General features: G+C 42.8%; 4 protein-coding genes across 8 annotated transcripts; 1 reads left to right on the top strand and 3 right to left on the bottom strand.

The window, feature by feature from the left end:
• Positions 1-111: 111 nt before the first annotated feature.
• Positions 112-6,212, bottom strand: LOC115631583 (enhancer of mRNA-decapping protein 4 homolog). Of its 3 annotated transcripts, XM_030528382.1 has the most exons (13): positions 6,020-6,212; positions 5,801-5,941; positions 5,610-5,737; positions 5,342-5,550; positions 4,888-5,282; positions 4,205-4,458; positions 2,545-4,145; positions 2,258-2,480; positions 1,823-2,063; positions 1,589-1,754; positions 1,251-1,468; positions 888-1,183; positions 637-826 (listed from the first exon to the last, which is right to left on the bottom strand). In XM_030528382.1, the coding sequence occupies exons 2-13, from the start codon at positions 5,924-5,926 to the stop codon at positions 637-639; spliced, it is 4,047 nt and encodes a 1,348-aa protein (XP_030384242.1). In that variant the 5' UTR covers positions 5,927-5,941; positions 6,020-6,212. The 3 variants fall into 3 exon arrangements, with proteins under 3 accessions (XP_030384241.1, XP_030384242.1, XP_030384243.1); XM_030528381.1 differs by having other exon boundaries at positions 112-826; positions 5,610-5,941; XM_030528383.1 differs by having other exon boundaries at positions 5,610-5,896.
• A 1,372-nt stretch (positions 6,213-7,584) lies between these two features.
• On the bottom strand, positions 7,585-12,421 carry LOC115631109 (ralBP1-associated Eps domain-containing protein 1). 2 transcript variants are annotated; one of them, XM_030527768.1, is made up of 8 exons: positions 12,300-12,421; positions 11,823-12,188; positions 11,279-11,743; positions 10,890-11,197; positions 9,960-10,837; positions 9,309-9,781; positions 8,555-8,650; positions 7,585-8,401 (listed from the first exon to the last, which is right to left on the bottom strand). In XM_030527768.1, exons 2-8 carry the CDS (start codon positions 11,970-11,972, stop codon positions 7,796-7,798), a joined length of 2,976 nt encoding a protein of 991 aa, XP_030383628.1. In that variant the 5' UTR covers positions 11,973-12,188; positions 12,300-12,421; the 3' UTR covers positions 7,585-7,795. The 2 variants fall into 2 exon arrangements, with proteins under 2 accessions (XP_030383628.1, XP_030383630.1); XM_030527770.1 differs by lacking the exon at positions 8,555-8,650.
• Positions 12,422-12,534: 113 nt separating this feature from the next.
• Positions 12,535-16,651, top strand: LOC115631688 (coiled-coil and C2 domain-containing protein 1-like). Of its 2 annotated transcripts, none has more exons than XM_030528510.1 (6): positions 12,535-12,673; positions 12,764-14,347; positions 14,429-14,860; positions 14,919-15,070; positions 15,763-15,853; positions 15,930-16,651. In XM_030528510.1, the coding sequence occupies exons 1-6, from the start codon at positions 12,617-12,619 to the stop codon at positions 16,053-16,055; spliced, it is 2,442 nt and encodes an 813-aa protein (XP_030384370.1). In that variant the 5' UTR covers positions 12,535-12,616; the 3' UTR covers positions 16,056-16,651. The 2 variants fall into 2 exon arrangements, with proteins under 2 accessions (XP_030384370.1, XP_030384369.1); XM_030528509.1 differs by having other exon boundaries at positions 15,709-15,853.
• On the bottom strand, positions 16,625-19,404 carry LOC115631689 (alpha-L-iduronidase). The gene is made up of 4 exons (XM_030528511.1): positions 18,805-19,404; positions 18,330-18,738; positions 16,942-17,882; positions 16,625-16,885 (listed from the first exon to the last, which is right to left on the bottom strand). The coding sequence occupies exons 1-4, from the start codon at positions 19,265-19,267 to the stop codon at positions 16,806-16,808; spliced, it is 1,893 nt and encodes a 630-aa protein (XP_030384371.1). The 5' UTR covers positions 19,268-19,404; the 3' UTR covers positions 16,625-16,805.
• Between the last annotated feature and the right edge of the window lie 347 nt (positions 19,405-19,751).

The raw sequence follows: 19,751 nt of genomic DNA, 5'->3' as shown, positions 1-19,751 counted from the left end.
ATGAAACAAATTCTTTCATTTTCACGTACATTATATGATTTTTATTATTATCTTTTTAATATTGGCTTAATTAGCTTAATATATAAGTTTTCTTACTATAATTTTGCCATCATATGTGTGTTTAACATTATCGAGTTTAGTTTGCATTGAAAATTTGTTTATAAAATCAAAATATAGCTCTATTTTTCGTCTTCTTCATCAAAGCGCCATTTTAAATAAAAAGTAAATAGCAAGACGGTTCATAATCGAGAAGGAACATTTAAAAAATAAGACTTATTGCAGTTGAAAAATCACGCAAGTGAATTCATGCTCTATAAATCGGAACGCGAATCACTTTTTGAAAAACACAATATACAAATACAAAATGAGAATCGTCTTTTAAATTTAAAATAGCAAGATATACTAAAGACAATAAAGCACGCACAATCAAAAATCGTTACATTTAAAAAGGAAACTTTGAACTTAAAAGCATAAAAATGAAGTGTAGAAAATATGTTTATCGAGTAAAAATCGTGTCTGTGGGAGGACTAACTAGGTGTGGTTGTGTGTATTATGTGTGTGTGTTTGTGTGTGCGGTCAATACCAGCCGCTTTTGTCGTGTTGGGTGGCATAGTTAACGCTACCAATACCGATATATCATTTCAACTGATCACGATACGTCATAATGGTCTTCATCAGCAAACGCACATTGCTGCATTGCGTACTCTTCGGACAATTCTTGATGAACAGCTGACAATTACGATAGAGTTCGGAAAGCACTTTCGGAGCATGCTCGCGCGTTATAAGATCCGACATATTGATGGCCAGCAGCGCATCGCTGAGGTAACTGCAGAAACAAAACAATTAATCAACTGACTAATAAGGTGGAGTATATAGCGCCGATCTACCTCTGTTTAAGCTCATTGTGATTACTCATATCCGCCGATATTTGCTGTATCAAGCTGAGCAGCACCTTCTGCTCGAGCCTGCAGCCGTCGGGCCCAAAGGCTTGAGTAGGATCGGTGTTGCGCAATGTAAATTCAACTAAATTCAAATCGTTGGCCAACAATGCTTGATGGAAGGCCCTATTGATCTGGCCCGATAGCAGCAACTGCTTAATGCTATCGCGCAAATCGTAAGTGGGTGCGGGTGTGGCTGCCTGTGATCGCAATGCGATGTTTTGGGTCTCGTAAAACTTGCGCAACTAAAAGCAGATACGAATTGCGTAGATAAACTTATTAGTTATACATGCATATCCAGAATTTACTCACCTCAGCGCGTAGGGTCTCCTGTACTTGTCGTGCCAATAAAATTTCTAGGCTCTTCACCTCACGCTGTGTCTCCAGCATTGCATCGGTTAATGCCGAACGATTCTTATTCAAATGGGTCTCAATTTGCTGCCGGAATATGCTCAGTTTGTTGTGCAAATCCTCCGAATTCTCGCCAGAGTGCGGTATATGCTGTAGATAAGCATTGAACTGCACCATAACTGAAAATGAAAACATATTTATATGTATATGAGCAAATGATGGCTCTAACTGTTAACTATAATATAAGCATATTTATTTTATTATATTGTTTTCTATATTGGCAATTAATTGATACTTACAGTCCTTAATTCCCACGGAAAAGGCATCGTGTAACTGCTTAAACATATTCTGTGAGGACTTCTCATAGGCCGGTATCAGAGTGCTGCTCATCGATTCAATAAATGCCGTTTGTAGGCTCGCCTGCACTCCAATTAAAACGGACTTGCCAAAGGCATCCAGGAATTGCTACAGAGATCGCACATTCAATCAGAATATCAATTGCCATTACATCTTATATTTATCTTAAGCCTTACCTTGCTCTTGCACACCTGTGCGATATTCTCCTTGACGGTCTTATCGAATACGCTAAGTTTCTGCACAATTTCCACCTGCATTTGATTCTGTAACTGATCCATTTTGGCGTTGACGCGTGGCAGCAAATGACGCTGCAGCTCCATGTTGAGAACATTGCCAATAATGTCGGTGAAGTGATTCATGACATACTGATTTAAAACCTGTATGACAGTTTCGCGCAACTCACGATTCTGATTCTCGCTGCAAGTGGGGAATATAGATGGAAATTTGTGAGTGATAGATTCAATCAAATTGATCACAGAGTTGTGCTATTTTCTAAAATGCTGTTAAGAATTTATTTAGAAAGTAATTGGTTTTGATTGGTTTTTATAGAAACTAGAATAGATTCGTGAAATATTAACAACAAGTTTGAACAGTATTTTGAAATTACTTACCGTGCCGCCAAGAATTCGGTCAGTTTCTTCTTGTGCTCGTTCTCGTATCGCTTCAGATATTGCTCCATTAGCTTAGATAATTGCATTTCAATTTTATAGGCCAATTCATTTATGCTTTTCGGTTGCATGGCAGCGGCATTATTTTTCTGTGGCTGCTGCATCTGTAGTTTGTTGAGCTCGTGCTCCATTTTGTTAATCTGCTGCGACTGCGCCTTGACCAAGTCTGCAAATAAAGACCATTTTATCAATATTCTTAAGGCTTCTTGTTTCTTTTCAAAAACGCTCACCCATTAATTGTTCCAGCTTTGAATTCAGTTCTATATTCGAAATGTCATTGTTGCTGCCGCTGTTGTTGTTGTTGCTGCAGCTGCTGCTGTTCATGTTGACGGTTGAATTATTGTTGCTGCCACCACCGCCCAACGTGGGCGGCATGTTGCCATTGTTTTTATGCTGTGCTCCAGATGCGTGCACCGCCTGCGACATAATGTTGGCGGCGTTTTGCAGCTCCGCGGACTTCTTTACCGGTACCAGTTTGGGTGCGGGAGCGTCCTGCAGCCATTTAGAGACATTGGGTTTCACATCATCGTCTTCGTCTAGGGATGAGGATGAGTCGTCCTCCTGGATTTTCTGTAGTTCCGCGTCTAAAATATCATCGTCCTCCTGTGTGGCCATTATCTCTTGCACCTCACGACTTGGACTTGAACCGCCACTGGCAATATTCTCGGCAGCATTACGCTCTGGATTGCGATCAATGGCTATGAACTTTTTGCGGGCATCCAAAGATTCCTTCAGCTTTTGTTGATCCTCGATGAGCGTGTTGTTCATAAGATTCAGGAGATTCGGATTATCTGAACCCTGTCCTGTAACCGTGGCGAGCATGCGCAACGTGTTGAGGACCTGTGAGTTTACATTCTCCGAAGCCGCACTGGCTTCAGTGCCACTGGGATTGTTACTAGTGGTCGTCAAAGACGCGGCAGCTGCAATCACAGACGTACTGCTGGAGCTGAAAGCGTCGGGTGTCATGAGGTTCAATTGGGGATAACCGCTGGCATATTGTGGCGAAGCGGAACGCGATTTGTTCGAGACTTGTGGCTCCTGGACCACCGCGGAAGGTTCGGAGGCGATTGCCACAGCTACGGCCTGCTGTACTTTAGCGAAGAGCGCATCGAGTGGGACGTTGGTGGTGGTCGTGGTCGCTGTGTTGCTTGTGTTTGCTGTTCCGCTGCTGTTGTTGCTGTTCGGCGAGCTGAGTGGCTCCTGTTTAATATCTTTCAGGTGTATGAGCAGCGCATCGTCCGGGGTCTCTGAGCGCTTGATGGACTTGTTGCTGGTGTTGTTGCTATTGCTGCTATTTAGGCTGCGCTCCGACTTATCCGCCACGCAAGGCTGATAGATGATTTGGCATTCCTGTAGACTTTTCATTTGCACCACAAACATGTGCACGACCAGTGCATGGGTAGCCGTGGTATCGTCATCATAATCATCCGGCTCATCAAAGGGATAATAGCTTTCATTGGTGCTCTTCAATCGCCGCATGCTGGCATCCACAATCGAGAAAGACAAAATGCCAGAGCTTAGCTTAAACTCGGCAATGTTCTCGATGCGTACTGTGCTTTCCTCAGCGCTGCTGCTGCTCTCACTGTCGCTGCCCGTACTATCGTTACTGCTGCAGATGCTGTTGTTGTTGATTTGCATGACAAACACCGACAACGAATCTAAGCTGGACAATACCAAATAGCTGGCACTGCGATCAATTCCTGCTATAAATTCTGGCTGCTGTACCGTTGGCACAATGTTAATTGTTTGCAGGCATTTCCACAGTGTACAGTTCCACAATTTTATCTCTGTGTTGTTGTCACTGGTCGTGATCACATGTTGCCAGTAGGAGCTACAGTAAGAAATGCATTATATACATTTATTACGTTTACATGGGTATCTTTAACTTACTCCTCAACCGGCTTATTTATGTTGTCCAAGAAGAACAGCGAGTTGACGATTTTGCCATCGTGTGGCTTCCATTCGTGCAGGCAACGATGATTGCGCACATCGAATAGATATATTTGATAGAAACGCACCACACCATCAGCGCAGGCAGCCGCCACAGTGGTACCATCTGGGGACAAAGCTGCGCAGGTAATCAGAGAATCTTCCTCAATCTTTAGATAGCCTGTATCCAGTTCGTCAGGTTGTATTTTGCCACACTGTGTATTGAACGAAAAATAATTACATTTTAAAAAGTGATTAAAGAGAATTATATGAGATGAATTTCCCATTTAATTGTTTTGTAGTTTTCCGTTATTTCTGGAAATATTTCTATCAATATTTAAAATGTGAGTTCAGTCGAAAAGCTTTTGATTATAACTAAAAGAACTGATTGCAAAATAATTCATTCTCTTCCTCACTACTAACTTTATAGTATTTTGAAATAATTAAGATTAGATCTCATCTAGATTTCGTCTAATGCCTAAGCACCTTGCAGCGCTCCGGATGATTCATAAATGTCTTATTAACAACTGAGTACATAAGACAATAAATACAATCTACAATACTTTCTGTGGAAAAAGAAAATCTGCCTTTCGAATGAAGGGAATGGAAAGTAATTATTTCAAATGTTATGCCTCAAAACTTACTCCATTTTCGGTGACAATCATCTTAACATGGAAGCATTGAAACTGCGAATTGCGTGACCAAATTAATAGTTGATTCTCATCCTCATCCTCCTGGCCAGCACTGCTGCCGCTGATGACATATGGGCACCAAGAGACCATGTCATAACGTGGCACATAATCGGCTATAGGATCCTCCACTTTCAGCACAAGATTGCACGCCAAAATGCTATCAATTAGATCGACTCTGTAGACAAACAAAGAGTTCACATCGATAACTGCCAGTATCCGCTCCCGATCGGTGTGTGCGAACTGCAAATCGAGCACCTCGCCACTCATTCCTTTAATGAGAGCGCGCAGACTGGCGTTTAGATTGCAGACACGCACCATCCCCTCCATACCAGTGGCTTTGTTGTTGACTGCAAATAAATTGACAAGCTTATCAATTAAAAGCAGTTATGATTTCATAACTATTTACCATTAATGGCATAAGCCAAATGTTTGCCATCACGATGCACGGCCACCAGATGACCTGGATAGTAATATTTGCGCTCCCATTTGTAGTCCACAATATTCTTTAGCTTAACCTTAGACGAACCACGACAGTGATTGCTGGGACAGGTGTAGACCTTAGTCCGATTGGTTTTGAAGCTGCGGCAGCACTGCTTCTCGTGCGCCTTAAAAGCACTACAAATCCAATAAGAAATAATAGCAGCTTGATCTTATAACTAAATGCGGTTACTTACACAATCTCCACATCTTGTCCTAAAACCGACTTTTTGCCATTGGCAGCGCCGGCTACGGCACTGGCCTGATCCTGTTCAGTGATGCTGCTCATATTGCTGCGGGTAGTTGCTGTTGTTGTTGTTGTCTTCTGCAAATCACTATGGCCTGTTAGAACCGTTAAGTAACTGGCACGAGCTGCTGTTTCTGGTACCTCGACTGCTAGCGTACTCGCGTGCTTTGTTTCTCTGCCACACCTTGATGTTGGTACAGGTGACGACGATGATGGCGTCTTGCGGAAGATTTGTAACTGTGCGAGCGCAAAAAGCGCGATTAACATTGACACATACACTCACTGTCCATTCGGGAAAAGAACGACGTTTGTTTACACTATATTCAGCAATAATCTACATATGCCATTGTATAAACTAACCTGCACTCGAGCAGTTCTTTTTCTGCTACTGCTTGCTTGTGTGCGTGTGGGTTATTGAAAATGATCGCGTCTCACGCAAATCTGAAGACGTGCTAACTGAAATTACATATGTTACGCACGTCTACACCAATTTGTTGGATCTTATTACACTTATTAACAACAATTGGACGACATTTAAGCAAACTAGTACTGCGAAAATTTGCCCAATGCCGCAAAACGTTAGCGTTGTGCAGCGGCGTCTAGTCCGTGTGCAATCGATAAAATGCGGTACGTCATTTATCGGTAGAAAAAAGGTGCAACATTGATGGAGACGAGCTAGAACAAAATTAGTAAACACTGCATAAAGCAGCGCGATGGTAATTTGAAAAGAGGTGTTTTTGCTTTATATAGCGCACATTTATTGCGATTTGCCTTTTTAACATCAACTTAGTACATATATCTTTCTTTATAATATACACATATATTTGTCGAAACAATACATTCCTTACGCTTCACTGTAATAATGCTTTTACATAGTGTTCAATATCACTTTTTATTATAAACTGAATGCTGTTAATGGTTTTTAGTAAATCTTTGTAAGTGTTCAACAAGTTGAAGTTTTGTTTTATTATTGACAAAAAATAATAATAATAGTAATAATAATCTTTTCGCATAATCTAGTAAGGTAGTATAATATGTACCTAGCTCTTTAAGACTTGTTTTCTTCAGTTTTACTCAATATATGGTGCACAAAACGTATAATTAATAATATAAAGGTATATATATTTATATATGCTAGTATATCTGATAAATTCGAAGTTAGCATATGTGTGGTCCGGTAAATCATATATTCTTTTTCCTATTTTCATATTTTTTGAAATATATAGATGTAAGTCTAAAAGAGCAAAGAGTTTTTTGTAAATGTACATAATATCAATGTAAAAGTAGAAAATAGTTGTTTTTCGAAAACCTAAGCTAAGCTTTCAAGGAAATAAGATTTGTATGAATTCTGTTTACATAATTTCATTACTTAATGCTTTAAGCCTGGCTTACTTGACCTGTGTGTATTTGTGTGTTATAATTGTTATTAATTATTAGTTACTATAGTAAATTTTTAATATATTCATTATAATTTTTCATTGCCGGAATGAATGCGGGGAAAAACGGTTTTGCTTCTTTTTGTTTAGTTGAAATGAATTTAATAAATAAGTAAGAGTTAATTTAGCTTATAAATGTTTAAGTATGTGCAACAGTTTACAGTGTTAAGTTAACTAAAATGCAATGAGAGCATAAAATGTGTTTTTTTAAAGCAATTTAAATATGACAACTTTTTTTTACAAGTGTATTTCACAGGCAACATTTTAAAAGTTAATGTCCATCTTTTTACATGACTTTTTGGGAAATTTGATGTGTTACTAAGCTTAACTACTGAATATACTATATATATTTAAATTTTGTTTACTGATTTTATTGCTGCTGCAAGCGTTTAACAATTTGTAGCAACTAGCGCTTCATTGATTGGATGCTAAGTTTAAATACATAAGTAGTTTCGATTTGCGTAAATATCTATAGAGGCGACTTTATTGTTATTGTTGTATGATTTGTTTATTGTTGTTGTTTGATTCAACTAGCCTACAGTAAAAATAGCAAAGAATTGGCAACTGAAATTCAGCTCTGCAAGACAAAAAAAAAGCATATACAAGATATAACGCATATTTAACAACATAGTGCTATGTTTAAAACTTGTGCATGCAACAAAGGGAGTTCTGTTTTTTCTTTTAACAATTTCAATGTGGCTTAAACATTTGTATAAGAGGGTCCGGGTCCGCCCGATCCAGAGGAGCCGCCTGTCACATTAGCCGTCACTGGTGCCGATATTGAAGACACAGTTCGTGACGCAGCGCCTCCGGAATCGATGGCGGCGGCAGCAGCCTCCAGCTTTAGACGCATCTCCTCCTTGCGCGTCTGCACGCTCAGAAGCTCATCGCTGAGATCATTACAGAGATGGAGCAGCGAGTTGTTCTGCTCGCGCAGTCGATGAAGCAGCTCTGTGGTAGTCGTTTGATTTTGCTTGAAGGAGACATGACGGAGCGAATCACTGATGGCCGTCACTCGCTTCTCAAAATTATCCGCACTGGGTAGCTGTGAGATGGCTGTGGCGCCCAATGCGCCGAAGGGCGCCGGTGGTGGTGGCTGCGTCGGCGGCACAGGCGGCGGCGACTGCGAGTTGCGCGGCGTATTCGGCTTGCGATAGACCTCGAAGGCGGAGACGCGCTGCTGCGTTTGCAACGAGATGCGTGTGGGTGGCGCCACAGTGGCAGCTGCGTTCGAGTTGTGTGGCGGCGGTGCTGCAGGAGGCAGCGAATGCTGCTGCTGCTCTGCCACATTGGTGCTCCCCTCCAGCTGAAATTTAATCAACACACAATTCATCATCATCAAAAATTTCCATATCTTGCATTCCAATTAAATTTGTAATTTTGCGTTCACATTTTTGCATGCACATTTATTGGCCAATCGGTTTATTGTTTATTGTTTTTTAAGTTGCTTTACACTTACAACATTCCCAGCCGCTGGACCGCTGTCGTCGGCAAACTGCGTGAAATCGGCAAAACCAATTGAAGTTTGCATATCGAAACTGGCTTGTGCGGTTATCTTTACATTGATTGATTGACACATTGATTAGACATTGGTTGGGTTTATTTCACAACGAGGAGACACAAATTAATACAAAATTACATACATCAAAAAAATTAAAGACGTGCATACAAAGAACAATTCTCATACATTTAAAATAATGGGTTTTATTGCTTCGTTCTTTTAGAATAAGCATAGAAATTTATGGCGGCAGCGTTAACTTAATCGGAAATTTGAGAGCCACCATATGATTGTTTTTTACAAGAATAGACGCAGATCGGAAATTTGAGTCATTTTTGCTTTCGTAACTTGCTATTAAATCTTATATTTATTCAAAATATGATGGCTCACATTTATAGGTTATGATTTCTTAAACAAAAAACCTTATCTATCTGGATTGCTTTATACCCTGATAAACCACAATACCACGTAATTGCTTTGACATTCATTAGAAATAGCCTCGCTTGTAACGCCTCTAAAGTAACTTGTGCTCAAAATATTTGTCTGTCTGATCAACTGACATAAAGATATTATATTTGTATTGTTATACTCAAAACAATCCACGATTCTTGTTAATAACTCATATTTGTCTAAAAAACGTTCTTATAATAAAGTAACCACATGCTTTATTTACATAGCTATTACAATTATAAATGAATAAACATTTGCCACTCACCTCAGCCTGTTGTGTACCTGTTGCGCCCATTTTGAATTTGTTTAGATCCAAACTACTGCTCCGCGCATGCCGATGTGGACGCGGTGGCGGCAATGGGGGCGGCTCCTTTTTGGCATAACCGACATTGGTCGGCATCGGTTCGAACATCGGCGCCTCAGTCATAACCACATTGTTTCCCACGCTCGACTCTCGCTGTGGAGGCGGCGGCAGAGCGCCAATATTCTTGGCCGGCAACTTCTTTGCTTGGGGACGTTGAATAGCACGCAGATCGCTGTTCTGTATTGAATCGCGATGTATACTGTTGGATGATTGTAGAGCCGCTTGATTGTTGGCGATTGACGCTGATGCTGTCGTTGTGGAAGCAACAATAGGCTTAGGACTGGTGTCGCGCACAGCTCCAACGCTACTCTCGTTGTTGTTGTCATTCGTGGCGTGAGAATTTGAACCATCGGCGACGTTTGAGAGGGCGGTGCCTGTTACAATTAAAATGGTTTATTAGATAATTGCATTGAATGCTATTTTAGAAATCCACAATAACTTTTATAAAGAACTGTGCATGTAACATATTATTATTAACAAGGAACTTAAATATTTCACAGAATTATTAAGGATTAGGTTACAGCTATAATTACAAACTATGGGGAGACTTACCAATAGGTGTTACACGCAATGGCACTGGATGCAATATTTGGGGATTGGAGCCAACATCTTGTGCTGTGCGTTTCATATCGAAGAGCACTGGTTTGAGACCAGGACTAGAGATGGCTGGCGCGTTGGCTGCAGCTGCTCCTCCAACTGCTGCTGTGGTTGTTGTTGTGGCGGCAGCCACCACCGCCCCGCTATTATTGATGGTTGTGGGAGATTCACTGAATTTTGTCCATTGACTGGAGCTCTGACTTGCATCGCCGACAGCGGCAGTGGAAGAGGAATTAGACGCAGTAGCTGTTCCAGCAGAGGCGACAGCCGTAGAGTTCCAGATTTTGTCTTTGCCAGTTACGGGCAGTGTTGGTGTTGTTGTTGCTGCCGCCGCTGTTATTATTTTGTCGGTTTTGTCCGGCCCGTTGGGTGAGCTGGAAATACTGCGATTTTTCACAGCCGGTGGCGTCACATCTCGACGCGAACTATTGCTAGCCTGCGAGGATGTGGAAATGCTGCTCAGATTCATAATATTCTTATCGTTGGGCACCACAACAGGCCTTGCCTTGGCACTACCACCACTAATGTTGGCCGCAATAATTGTATTGTCCGTATGTTCGTCCTCGTCGTCGTCATTCAAATGCAGGAGATCAGCCTCGGGTGGCTCTTGAGGTATGTGCTGATGGGCCAATTGTCCCTGCGCCTGCAACACATTCGGATGCAAACAGTGCGGCAAGCTGGTGGGCAACGGAATGTTATTGCGACGCAGCACCACCAAATGCATGGCAGCTGTAAATTCGGAAAGACTCAAAGCACCATCGCGTGTCACATCGCAGAGCTGCCAAATGTGACGGAGCTCGTCGACAGGAATGCGGCTCTTCTCAAAGAAGATGCTAAACGAAATTTAATTAGATTTAAAGTTAAAGCATCTCGTAGAAGACTTACCGTGCCGCCTGACCGGATAGCAGTCCATGAGGATCTCTTTGCACCGCCTTGAACTGTTTGTAGTAATATTCGCGTTGCTCGGGCGTTATCTGATACAAGGTAACCAGCTCGTTTTCATTGTCGTCCTCATCGCTGCTGTGTCGATCCGAAGATTCCTCTTCCGTGCCCAGTAGCTGACGATGCTCATCACCGAGCAAGCCCTGCCAGAGTGCTTCCTGTGCCCAAGGACGCTCAGCCACGCTGTTGGTAGGTGTGGGACTGTCGCTGTTTGTACTCCAAGCTTCCGGTGATGTTGCGCCGCGTCGTCGCTGTTGCGTAAACAAATTAACATGTTTGCATAAAGCTTATACGGGTAGAGCGTGTTAAAAATGTAGAGATAAGATACGAACCGTTTCACGGCTGCTGGTGCTGGAGACAAGCGCACTGCCTCCGCCGCTGCCAGGTACGCCCACAACCTCGTCAAATTCACCACCACAGCTAGATTCGTTTTGCTCTACCTCTGAATCGGTGCTAGGCACATCAGAGGTGTCGTGTTGCTGATCCTGCTGCTGCTGTTGTGAATTGCGACGCACTGCATCCGCACGACGTTGCAATGAATTGCGTCGATCTGTGGGCGGTGGCGGTGGCAGCGCACTCAAACCATTTTCACAGGCCGTCGTTGTCGCCGTTAAAGTCGTTGTCGTTGGCACCTCTTTCCAGCTAAAATGCGGCAATGGCAATTGCACAGTAGCCGCAATCAGTTCCTGACGCAGAGGCATGGCTGCCTGATGAGCGGCAATCAGCTTTAGGCATGAGTAGAACTGGGCACGTGAAATGTGCAGCGCGGCCGAGGGAATGCCAGCTAATGCTGTGATCTGAAACACACATAAATATACGTATATACATATATATATATTTTTAATTAGCAGAGACGATCGTTGAGGCGCGACCTACCTCAATCACCGCCTCGTTCGCAATGTCGGCCGAGCGAAAGAGCTCCGTAGCTTTCAGCATGGGCACCTTGCCGGTTTTCTCCACATCGCAACAGAGGAACAGTTCACTGTAGAAACGTGTCTCGGGCTCTGTGAGCGTTACTTCTTCCATGCTACTTGTTGCTGTTGCGGCTGCTGTTGTTGCTGTTGCCAAGCCAGCGTCACCACTTTAATGCAAAACGTAGCCACGCCCGTTCCTTGCCTTGTCTTGCGTTGATCTATTTGTTTATTTGTCTGCTTAACCAAACAACTGACTGCTTAACAGCTTTACGCACTGCACACCGCTGCCCACCGCTTAGCTGGTTTATCGTCTCGCGTTGTTGTTTAGCTGTGCCAAAGAAAAAAAACCAATAAGTCAACTCCACTTCAGCACTTTGGCAGCTGTAAAACAGCCATTTTCGAAACGCTGCCAAAAAATATCACCTATTTGCATACGCACATTCAAGTACACACCCACACAAACAGCTTAAGCGCTGGATGTTTAATTGGTCTTTGTTTAATTGCACGGTTTCAATCAATACAACTTTAAGAATTTTCTGCAAGCTGCAGAGTTTTGCACTGCTGGCATTTTTAGCGTATTTCCGTACATTTTCTGTTTGCAATGTACACACTGGCGCGGATGGTCATCGAAATTAGCTGCAATCGATAGCAGTGTTGACATCGACAGCTGCTTCAAATTTGTTATTGTGTGGACGTTCTTTTTTGTAACGCAATTAAACGCAATTGAAATAAATAGACCTAAATATTTAAGCTGAAATGTTTGCACGGAAGAAGGCCGAGCCACCCAAGCGTAGACAACATGATATTTCAAAGGTCAGTATAAGAACAAAGCAAAAACTGCCATTGTATATTTATTTATTTATGAGTCATATCCTTCCCTTCCTCTCCACCCGCCATTTGCAGTTCGGATTAATGGAAATACCGGATGACTTTGATCCAACCGCTGGCTACGGTGACGATGATGCTGGGGATAGTGATTTAGAAGCCGAACTAGCAGCAATTGCTGGTGGAGGGGGATCTTCAAGGCCCAAACAAAAACCCAAACCACAGCTATTGCCAAACAACGAATTAGATAAAATGATTGCCGACAGTTTGCGTGATGTCAGCGACGATGACGACGACGAAGAACTGGAGAATGATAGTGAATTGCTGGGCGAATTGCACGGCATTTCGGGAGTAGAAGAGGACATGCCAGAGGAGGAGGCGCCACCAGCTGAATTTCTGCCTACAAGCACAGTCGATACTCTAAGCATTATTAAACAGCGCCTGGAAATGTACAAGCAGGCGGAGGCCCATGCCAAGGCTGCGGGTGAATCTGCCAAAGCGCGCCGATTTGGCCGTGGGCTGAAAACGTTGCAAGATTTGCACAAACAAGCTGTGGCAGGGAAAGTCGTCAATGTAGATGACATACCACCCGAGGTTAGTGTGAAGCCAGCCGACGGCGCGGATGTGACTGCACCAGCAGGTGCGGAGCCTTCACAGCCAATACGTGCTGCACCAGCGCCGCCCACGCCCAGCCCACCAGCTGCTGTAGAAGAGAAAACTGTTTCCACACCCACGCCGCCAGCCACGCCTGCTAATCCGCTTGTAGCTGAAATGCGCAGCCGCCAAGCGGAGTACAAGGCGGCGGCGCTGGAGGCTAAACGCAGTGGCGACATTCCAACTGCTTTGCAGTTCCTCAAGGTAGTTAAACAGTTCGATGTGGTCGTGAAAATGTGCGAGGAGGGGCAGGAGGTGGATCTCAGTGATATGCCGCCACCGCCAGCCGAATTCCTAGCATTTATGGCGAAAATGCAAGGTGGCGAGGGCGCAGCAGCAGCACCTGAGGAAACGCCAGCCGCAACCCCTGTTGCTGCACCAGCAACGCCACCACCAGCAGCAGCAGACACCAGCACGCCTACAAACATGCTGGAAGCATTGCAGCAGCGCTTGGACAAATATAAATCCGTGGAAGCTGCCGCCAAAGCGGAAAGCAACACCAGCAAGGCACGTCGCTTTGGTCGCATTGTAAAACAATATGAGGATGCTGTAAAACTATATAAGGCAGGCAAACCCGTACCATACGATGAGCTACCTGTGCCACCGGGCTTTGGGCCGCTGCCTATTGGAGATGCGGCGCCAGGACCCGCAGCCACGCCGTCAGCATCATTGCCAACTTCGCCCACATCACCAAGCGGCACAGCGAGCACTTCGGCCGGACCTAGTACACCCACAGGTGGAACACCTGTTCCAGCACAACGCAAGGCTCCTACTCCTCCGCAGCCACACGATCTGACTACACGCACCTCTGGCAATCAGCAAAAGAATAATCTAGCCGAGCAACAAATGAAACTGCTGCTAGAACGCCGAAATGAATTCAAACTCGCTGCTCTGGCTGCCAAGAAAGACGGCGAAATAGAACAGGCTAAGGAGTATTTAAAGATCTACAAAGGTTTCGACTCGCTCCTTAATGCGGCCAGCAGTGGATTGCCAGTGGACTTAAATACGGTGAGTGAGAGCGCTTTCCCGCAGCAGAAACTGGTTGCTTATGTCCATAGATTCGAATTAATTTTTATAAACGCTCAATAGCTTCCTGTACCGCCCTCGAAACGTGATGAGTTGGAGGCCTCTTTTGCTATTGTTGCCAGCGAGGAATGTGATCCGAACGATGATATTTGTGAGATTGGAATACGCATGGAGGAGCAGTTGGCCAAGCAGCTTATGATGTGCAAAAACACACGCGATCATCACAAGGCCATGGGTGATGTGGCTGGGATGAATCGATTTGAGAATCTCGCTTTAACAGTGCAGAAGGATTTGGATTTGGTGCGCTATTCGAAGCGCAAAAATCTATCACTGCCCAAATTTCATTATGAGAAGCGCAGCTTCAACATTGTACACTGTAATACCGATCTAACCGATAATGAATTGGAAGTTGTGGTTGTGCGTGGCATTAACTACAATGTGGCCAATCCCAAGGATGTGGACACTTATGTGCGAGTGGAGTTTCCATTATTAAATGTGAGTTAGTACAGATATTAAAAGAAATTCCTATTTTAAAGGTGTATACACTTCGCAGGACGAGACTTTTAAGTCGAAAACAAATGTGATTAAAGACTCGGATAGTCCCGATTACAATGAACGTTTCAAAGTGGAGTTGCAACGCGGAAATCGACAGTTTCAGCGCATTTTCAAGCGTCAAGGCGTCAAGTTTGAAGTCTTTTCGCGGGGGTAAGTTGTTTATAAATTTAATAGCTTATCAGTATATGTTTGCGCACTAATCAATTATACTAATTACAAGCGCTTTCATGCCCACCTTTATTAATTTGACTAATTTCTCAGCAAATTAATCACGCTGTCTGTTTTTTTTTTTTTTTTTTTTTTTTGTAAATCAAAGGCTTTGTATTCACTATCTTTGAAGAAAATGTTAGCTGCCTAATTTAGTCTTAAACTATTAATATAATGTAGAAAGGTGCATAAGGGTTCAGGTTTTTTACTATTCGTAACAAAATAATGCTGATAAAATACTGTAAAAACAATTTTTAGAATGTATCTTATATAGCTTATAGAGTATATATAGTTTTCAGCAATGTAAGTGTCTAGTTAAAAAAAATAGTATCATATGACTTACAAAGTTGACTCACTGGCTTCAAACGTATCGTAGACGAAAATATTAGAGCCCGCACGTACGCTTCACACAATTCATGCCTCAATACGCAATTCATGTGATATTTGTTTTAATAAATCGTTTTAAAAATTTCTACACAACCCAAATGCTCGACCAAAACGATTCGTACATTCAAAATGCGCTAAAAATAATGCAAAATAATGCTAAAATAAAATCGAAAACACGCAACATATGCAAATAGCTGCAGTTTAGATTGTTGTGGACTAAGTCGTAAACTGCCCATATGTTGTTTCAGAGGATTTTTGCGTTCCGATACGCTAATTGGCACCGTAAATGTTAAGCTGCAGCCGCTGGAGACAAAGTGTGATATACACGATACATACGATGTGAGTAAACATATACTTATGTTGTATATACACACATCTATATTTAATCCAAACACTTGTTTACACATCCACACAGCTAATGGAAGGTCGCAGACAGGTGGGCGGCAAACTGGAGATAAAAGTACGCGTACGTAATCCCATACTGACGAAGCAAATCGAACATATTAATGAAAAGTGGCTGGTACTGGATGCCGAGGGCTGAGAGAGACTGCCATGGAAATAATATAAACACTTACACGCCTTTTACATGCAATGAAAAGATGCTAAATTAATTTATTGCTTAAGACACCGCATTGTTGTGCTCTTCTAGTCTGAGGCCTCACACAATTAATATGTCTGATAAAGCTTATTCCTAGCTCACACGCAGACATATAGGATGTGCGTTAAAAAATATGGTTTTACAATTTTCAAATTAAAAAACGAAAATTCAAATATGTTCTTTTTCGAAGAATTGTATTTATTTTTAAGAAACTTTTATTTCAAACGCCCTTCTTTGGTGTCTTACGTGCTCTATAAAATCGTTAGTTCCATTCCAAAAACTGTTGGTACTTTTATAAACATCCTATATAGCTGTTAAGAGAGCAGCTATCGCTTAACGCTTAAAGTATCCATCGGCGGAACGGGAATATGTAATCAGAACGGTTCCTGAAAGCGATTCTAAGGGTGTTTTGATCCCAAGTCTGCGTCATTCTCGCAGAGCTTTGATTTAATTTCATTATGTAAATCAGTTAAATGTAAATGCTGTTTATGAAAACGTCCATCACACACTATTGTCACAATTATAGAAATTATAATCGATTTTAAACTTAGTTTTCCTGCATTTTTCCATATGGAGGCTATTAGCCTAATCTGATCTACGAGTATACAACACCCGGCAGCTATATGGCCGGCGATATGTTTATAAACTCTATACATACATATAAAGTAGATGTCTTGTTAAGTAATTATTAAATTACATTTCCAAATATTCCACAATCTCTGAATAAGCACTGGTTGCACTGAAGAGATCCACGCCCCGAACCTTATAGAACCCTAAAAAACGTACGAGGATGTAAGAACGGGATCGCATATTTCTATATTTAACTCACCGTTGACGCTGAATCCTTCAGCGGGCGCATATTGAAACGATGGATATGGTAAATGCCAGCCCTTTGATATGTATTGCCAATGCGCTCCAATACGTTCCCGAAACCATACCTCGTAGGTCTTCAGGCACTGTGTCGATTTTGAATTCTCCCGCCAGCTGAGAAATACTTCACCTTTCGTAACTTCCACAATCTCTAAATTCTTGGGTTGCTTCAGCTTGGGCCAACTGCCGGAGCACACCCGTAAGAGCATGGCCCAGGGTAGTGGCAAGCTAGCCGAATTCAGGACCAACTCACTATTGTACTCCCAAATGGGACCAGTCTCGTAGAGACGTGGGGTCTGAGCGCGTCTCATGGCCGCTCGCAACGTTGCGTTTGGATACGCTGGGCTGCCATTCTGTTGCCAAATGTAGAAGGGATCCGTAGTTTGTGGCACCAACAGCTCCGTAATGAAGGCCGACTCATTCGCAATGGACATATTCAGCGTATATTTGTGATGGTAGGACGTTAGCTGCGGACCCGCCTGCTCCGGACTCACGAATATAGCTGCTATATACGCTGATGGTCCGCTGCCGGAAACACTTCTCAGCACTTGCACGCTGTGCTCCTGATCCATGTTCACCAATTCGACATCAGCTGCCTTATTGCCCAACTTGGAGAGCATTCCCAGAGCAGCGTAGACGGGTTTCTGCACGAATTGCGAATGCGGTGGTTGAGTCTCATTAAACCGGAAATGGGCCAGCAGTGTGCGTTGACTAAACTCATGGGGATGGTAGCTGAGAAAGGCATTATCGTGACTAAGTGACTCCAATTTCGAGAGCACGCCGTTCACAGCCAGCTTAGCTCGCCAGTGCTCCAATACTGTGGACAACAGTATCACAGCGTAGCGCACATCGGCCTGGTAGTCGCGTGGTGTGCTCCAATTCGACTCCGGATCAGCTTCGCTGAATAGATCAAGAAGAGAATATATAAATATTTGTGATAATCATTTACCTTTAAAGCTATTCCAATATCTTTATTATTAATATTATCCAAGGCTGAGGAATACTGTAATTATCCAAAGTAGTAGCATTGTGATTTGCTTAGGAAATCTTAGCGACTTCGAATGCTTGGAAATTTCAAAAGTAAGTAAGTAAATAAGTCTATTGGATTGTCTTAATATTAATTCATTTTCTAGACTCGGAATCAAGCTCGCTAAATATATCATTATTTTAAAAATCAATCATTACATATTTTTTTTAATGAGATATCATCTTGATATAATAAAGATCCATAGCTGCTTATATAAATTTGTATAGCTCTTCAGAACGACTACTTATAGACGGATGGTGAATAAATTCTCAGTAGCACTTTTAAGCCTAAGAAATGTGTAAACGGAAGGCATAACTTACTCATTAGCCACTGGCAGTTTTCTCAAATTCGGGTACTGTTGGTATATTTCCTGTAACAGCTCCATCGTGCCATTAAGAATTTCCGCTGCCTCACCATGGCCCTTGCGATGAAACGTCAATATATCTATGGGACATTGCGACAATTGTCGATTGCAAACATCCAATAACTGCCAGCACAATGGATGATGCTCATGGGACTTGAAGAGACCCGCGGGTCCGCGTAATGCTCTATAGTTCTGTTTCTTACGACGACGTCGATGACCTGTGGCGTTGCTTAGGCCCCGTCGTATAGCCCGCACATACTCCATATAGGTGGCGGCCGTGAAATTCAGACGATTATAGTTATGTATATCCGGCTCGTTCCAGGTCTCGAACCGCCAATTGGACATACGAGCTGCCCCGTGACGTGCTGGAAAGGAAGTTAGTTAACGGAAATAACTTCGAATAGCATTGAAGAGGAGTAATAGAAACACACCGAGAAAATGCCTCACAGTTGTCTTGGCGAAATGCTCCCATAAAAATGAATTCCTATTTGGGTTCTGCAGGAAAACATCACCAGGGTTGGCCATAAACTCCAGAACAGGCGCCAATTGCAGTTCCTGCAGATTGTCCACAAAGTCGTCAAACTTACTAAAGTCATAGATGGGTACACCCGCAGCCGAATATTGCAGGAACTCGACCAACTCCAGCAACCAATGTATGCGTATGTGTGTGACGGCCCCTTTGGGCAGGGCCGATATCTGCCTGAGATTCATTTGCACGGCCGGAGATGCCAGCGTTTCGCTGATATCCTTGTGGTTTATGCGGCCGGCCGGACAAAAGCCCACGCCCGTCCAGAAATGTGGCAGTGTGTGGTAAACGACATTGGACCCGCCGCTATAATGGGCGCTCCCACTGTTCAGAGCCAGCAGGAGCCAAAAAAATACCACGGCCCTCATTCGCACTTATAACTAAAATTTGTTAATTGCGCACAATTTGCAAAAACACGCAAAATTGCTTAATTATTTTCGTCTATTTGAATAATTTTCGTTTGTGATAAGAAGCAACCCAATGTGTCTGTATCTGTTGACCACAGCCTTGTGACGTCACATCGGTGGCAGCAGGCAGCAGCAAAAGAAATAACAACAACACAAATACAGCGGCAGCAGCAACAGTGTGCCAATGTCTCTCTCCCTCAGAACGGTAAACGGGCATTGATTGAGAATTGCAATTCCTCATTATAATAGGGGTGGAAATCAAATGCACACACACGCACACACATGCAAATATGATGTGTCAGAGCGTGACGAAATGTATGTACATATGTACATATGTATATTTTATGGTTTACTCAAATCGTAAAATATTTATGCGAGCATGCGAGTGTGTGTGAATAAAGATATAAATATGAACACACATACATATGTATGTAGATAAATTACG

This window comes from Scaptodrosophila lebanonensis, unplaced genomic scaffold (assembly GCF_003285725.1).
Source record: "Scaptodrosophila lebanonensis strain 11010-0011.00,11010-0021.00 unplaced genomic scaffold, SlebRS2 tig00001412-arrow-pilon, whole genome shotgun sequence".
Taxonomy (NCBI): domain Eukaryota; kingdom Metazoa; phylum Arthropoda; class Insecta; order Diptera; family Drosophilidae; genus Scaptodrosophila; species Scaptodrosophila lebanonensis.
Note: the sequence above shows the minus strand (reverse complement) of the source record. Positions and strands in the feature narration are given on the sequence as shown.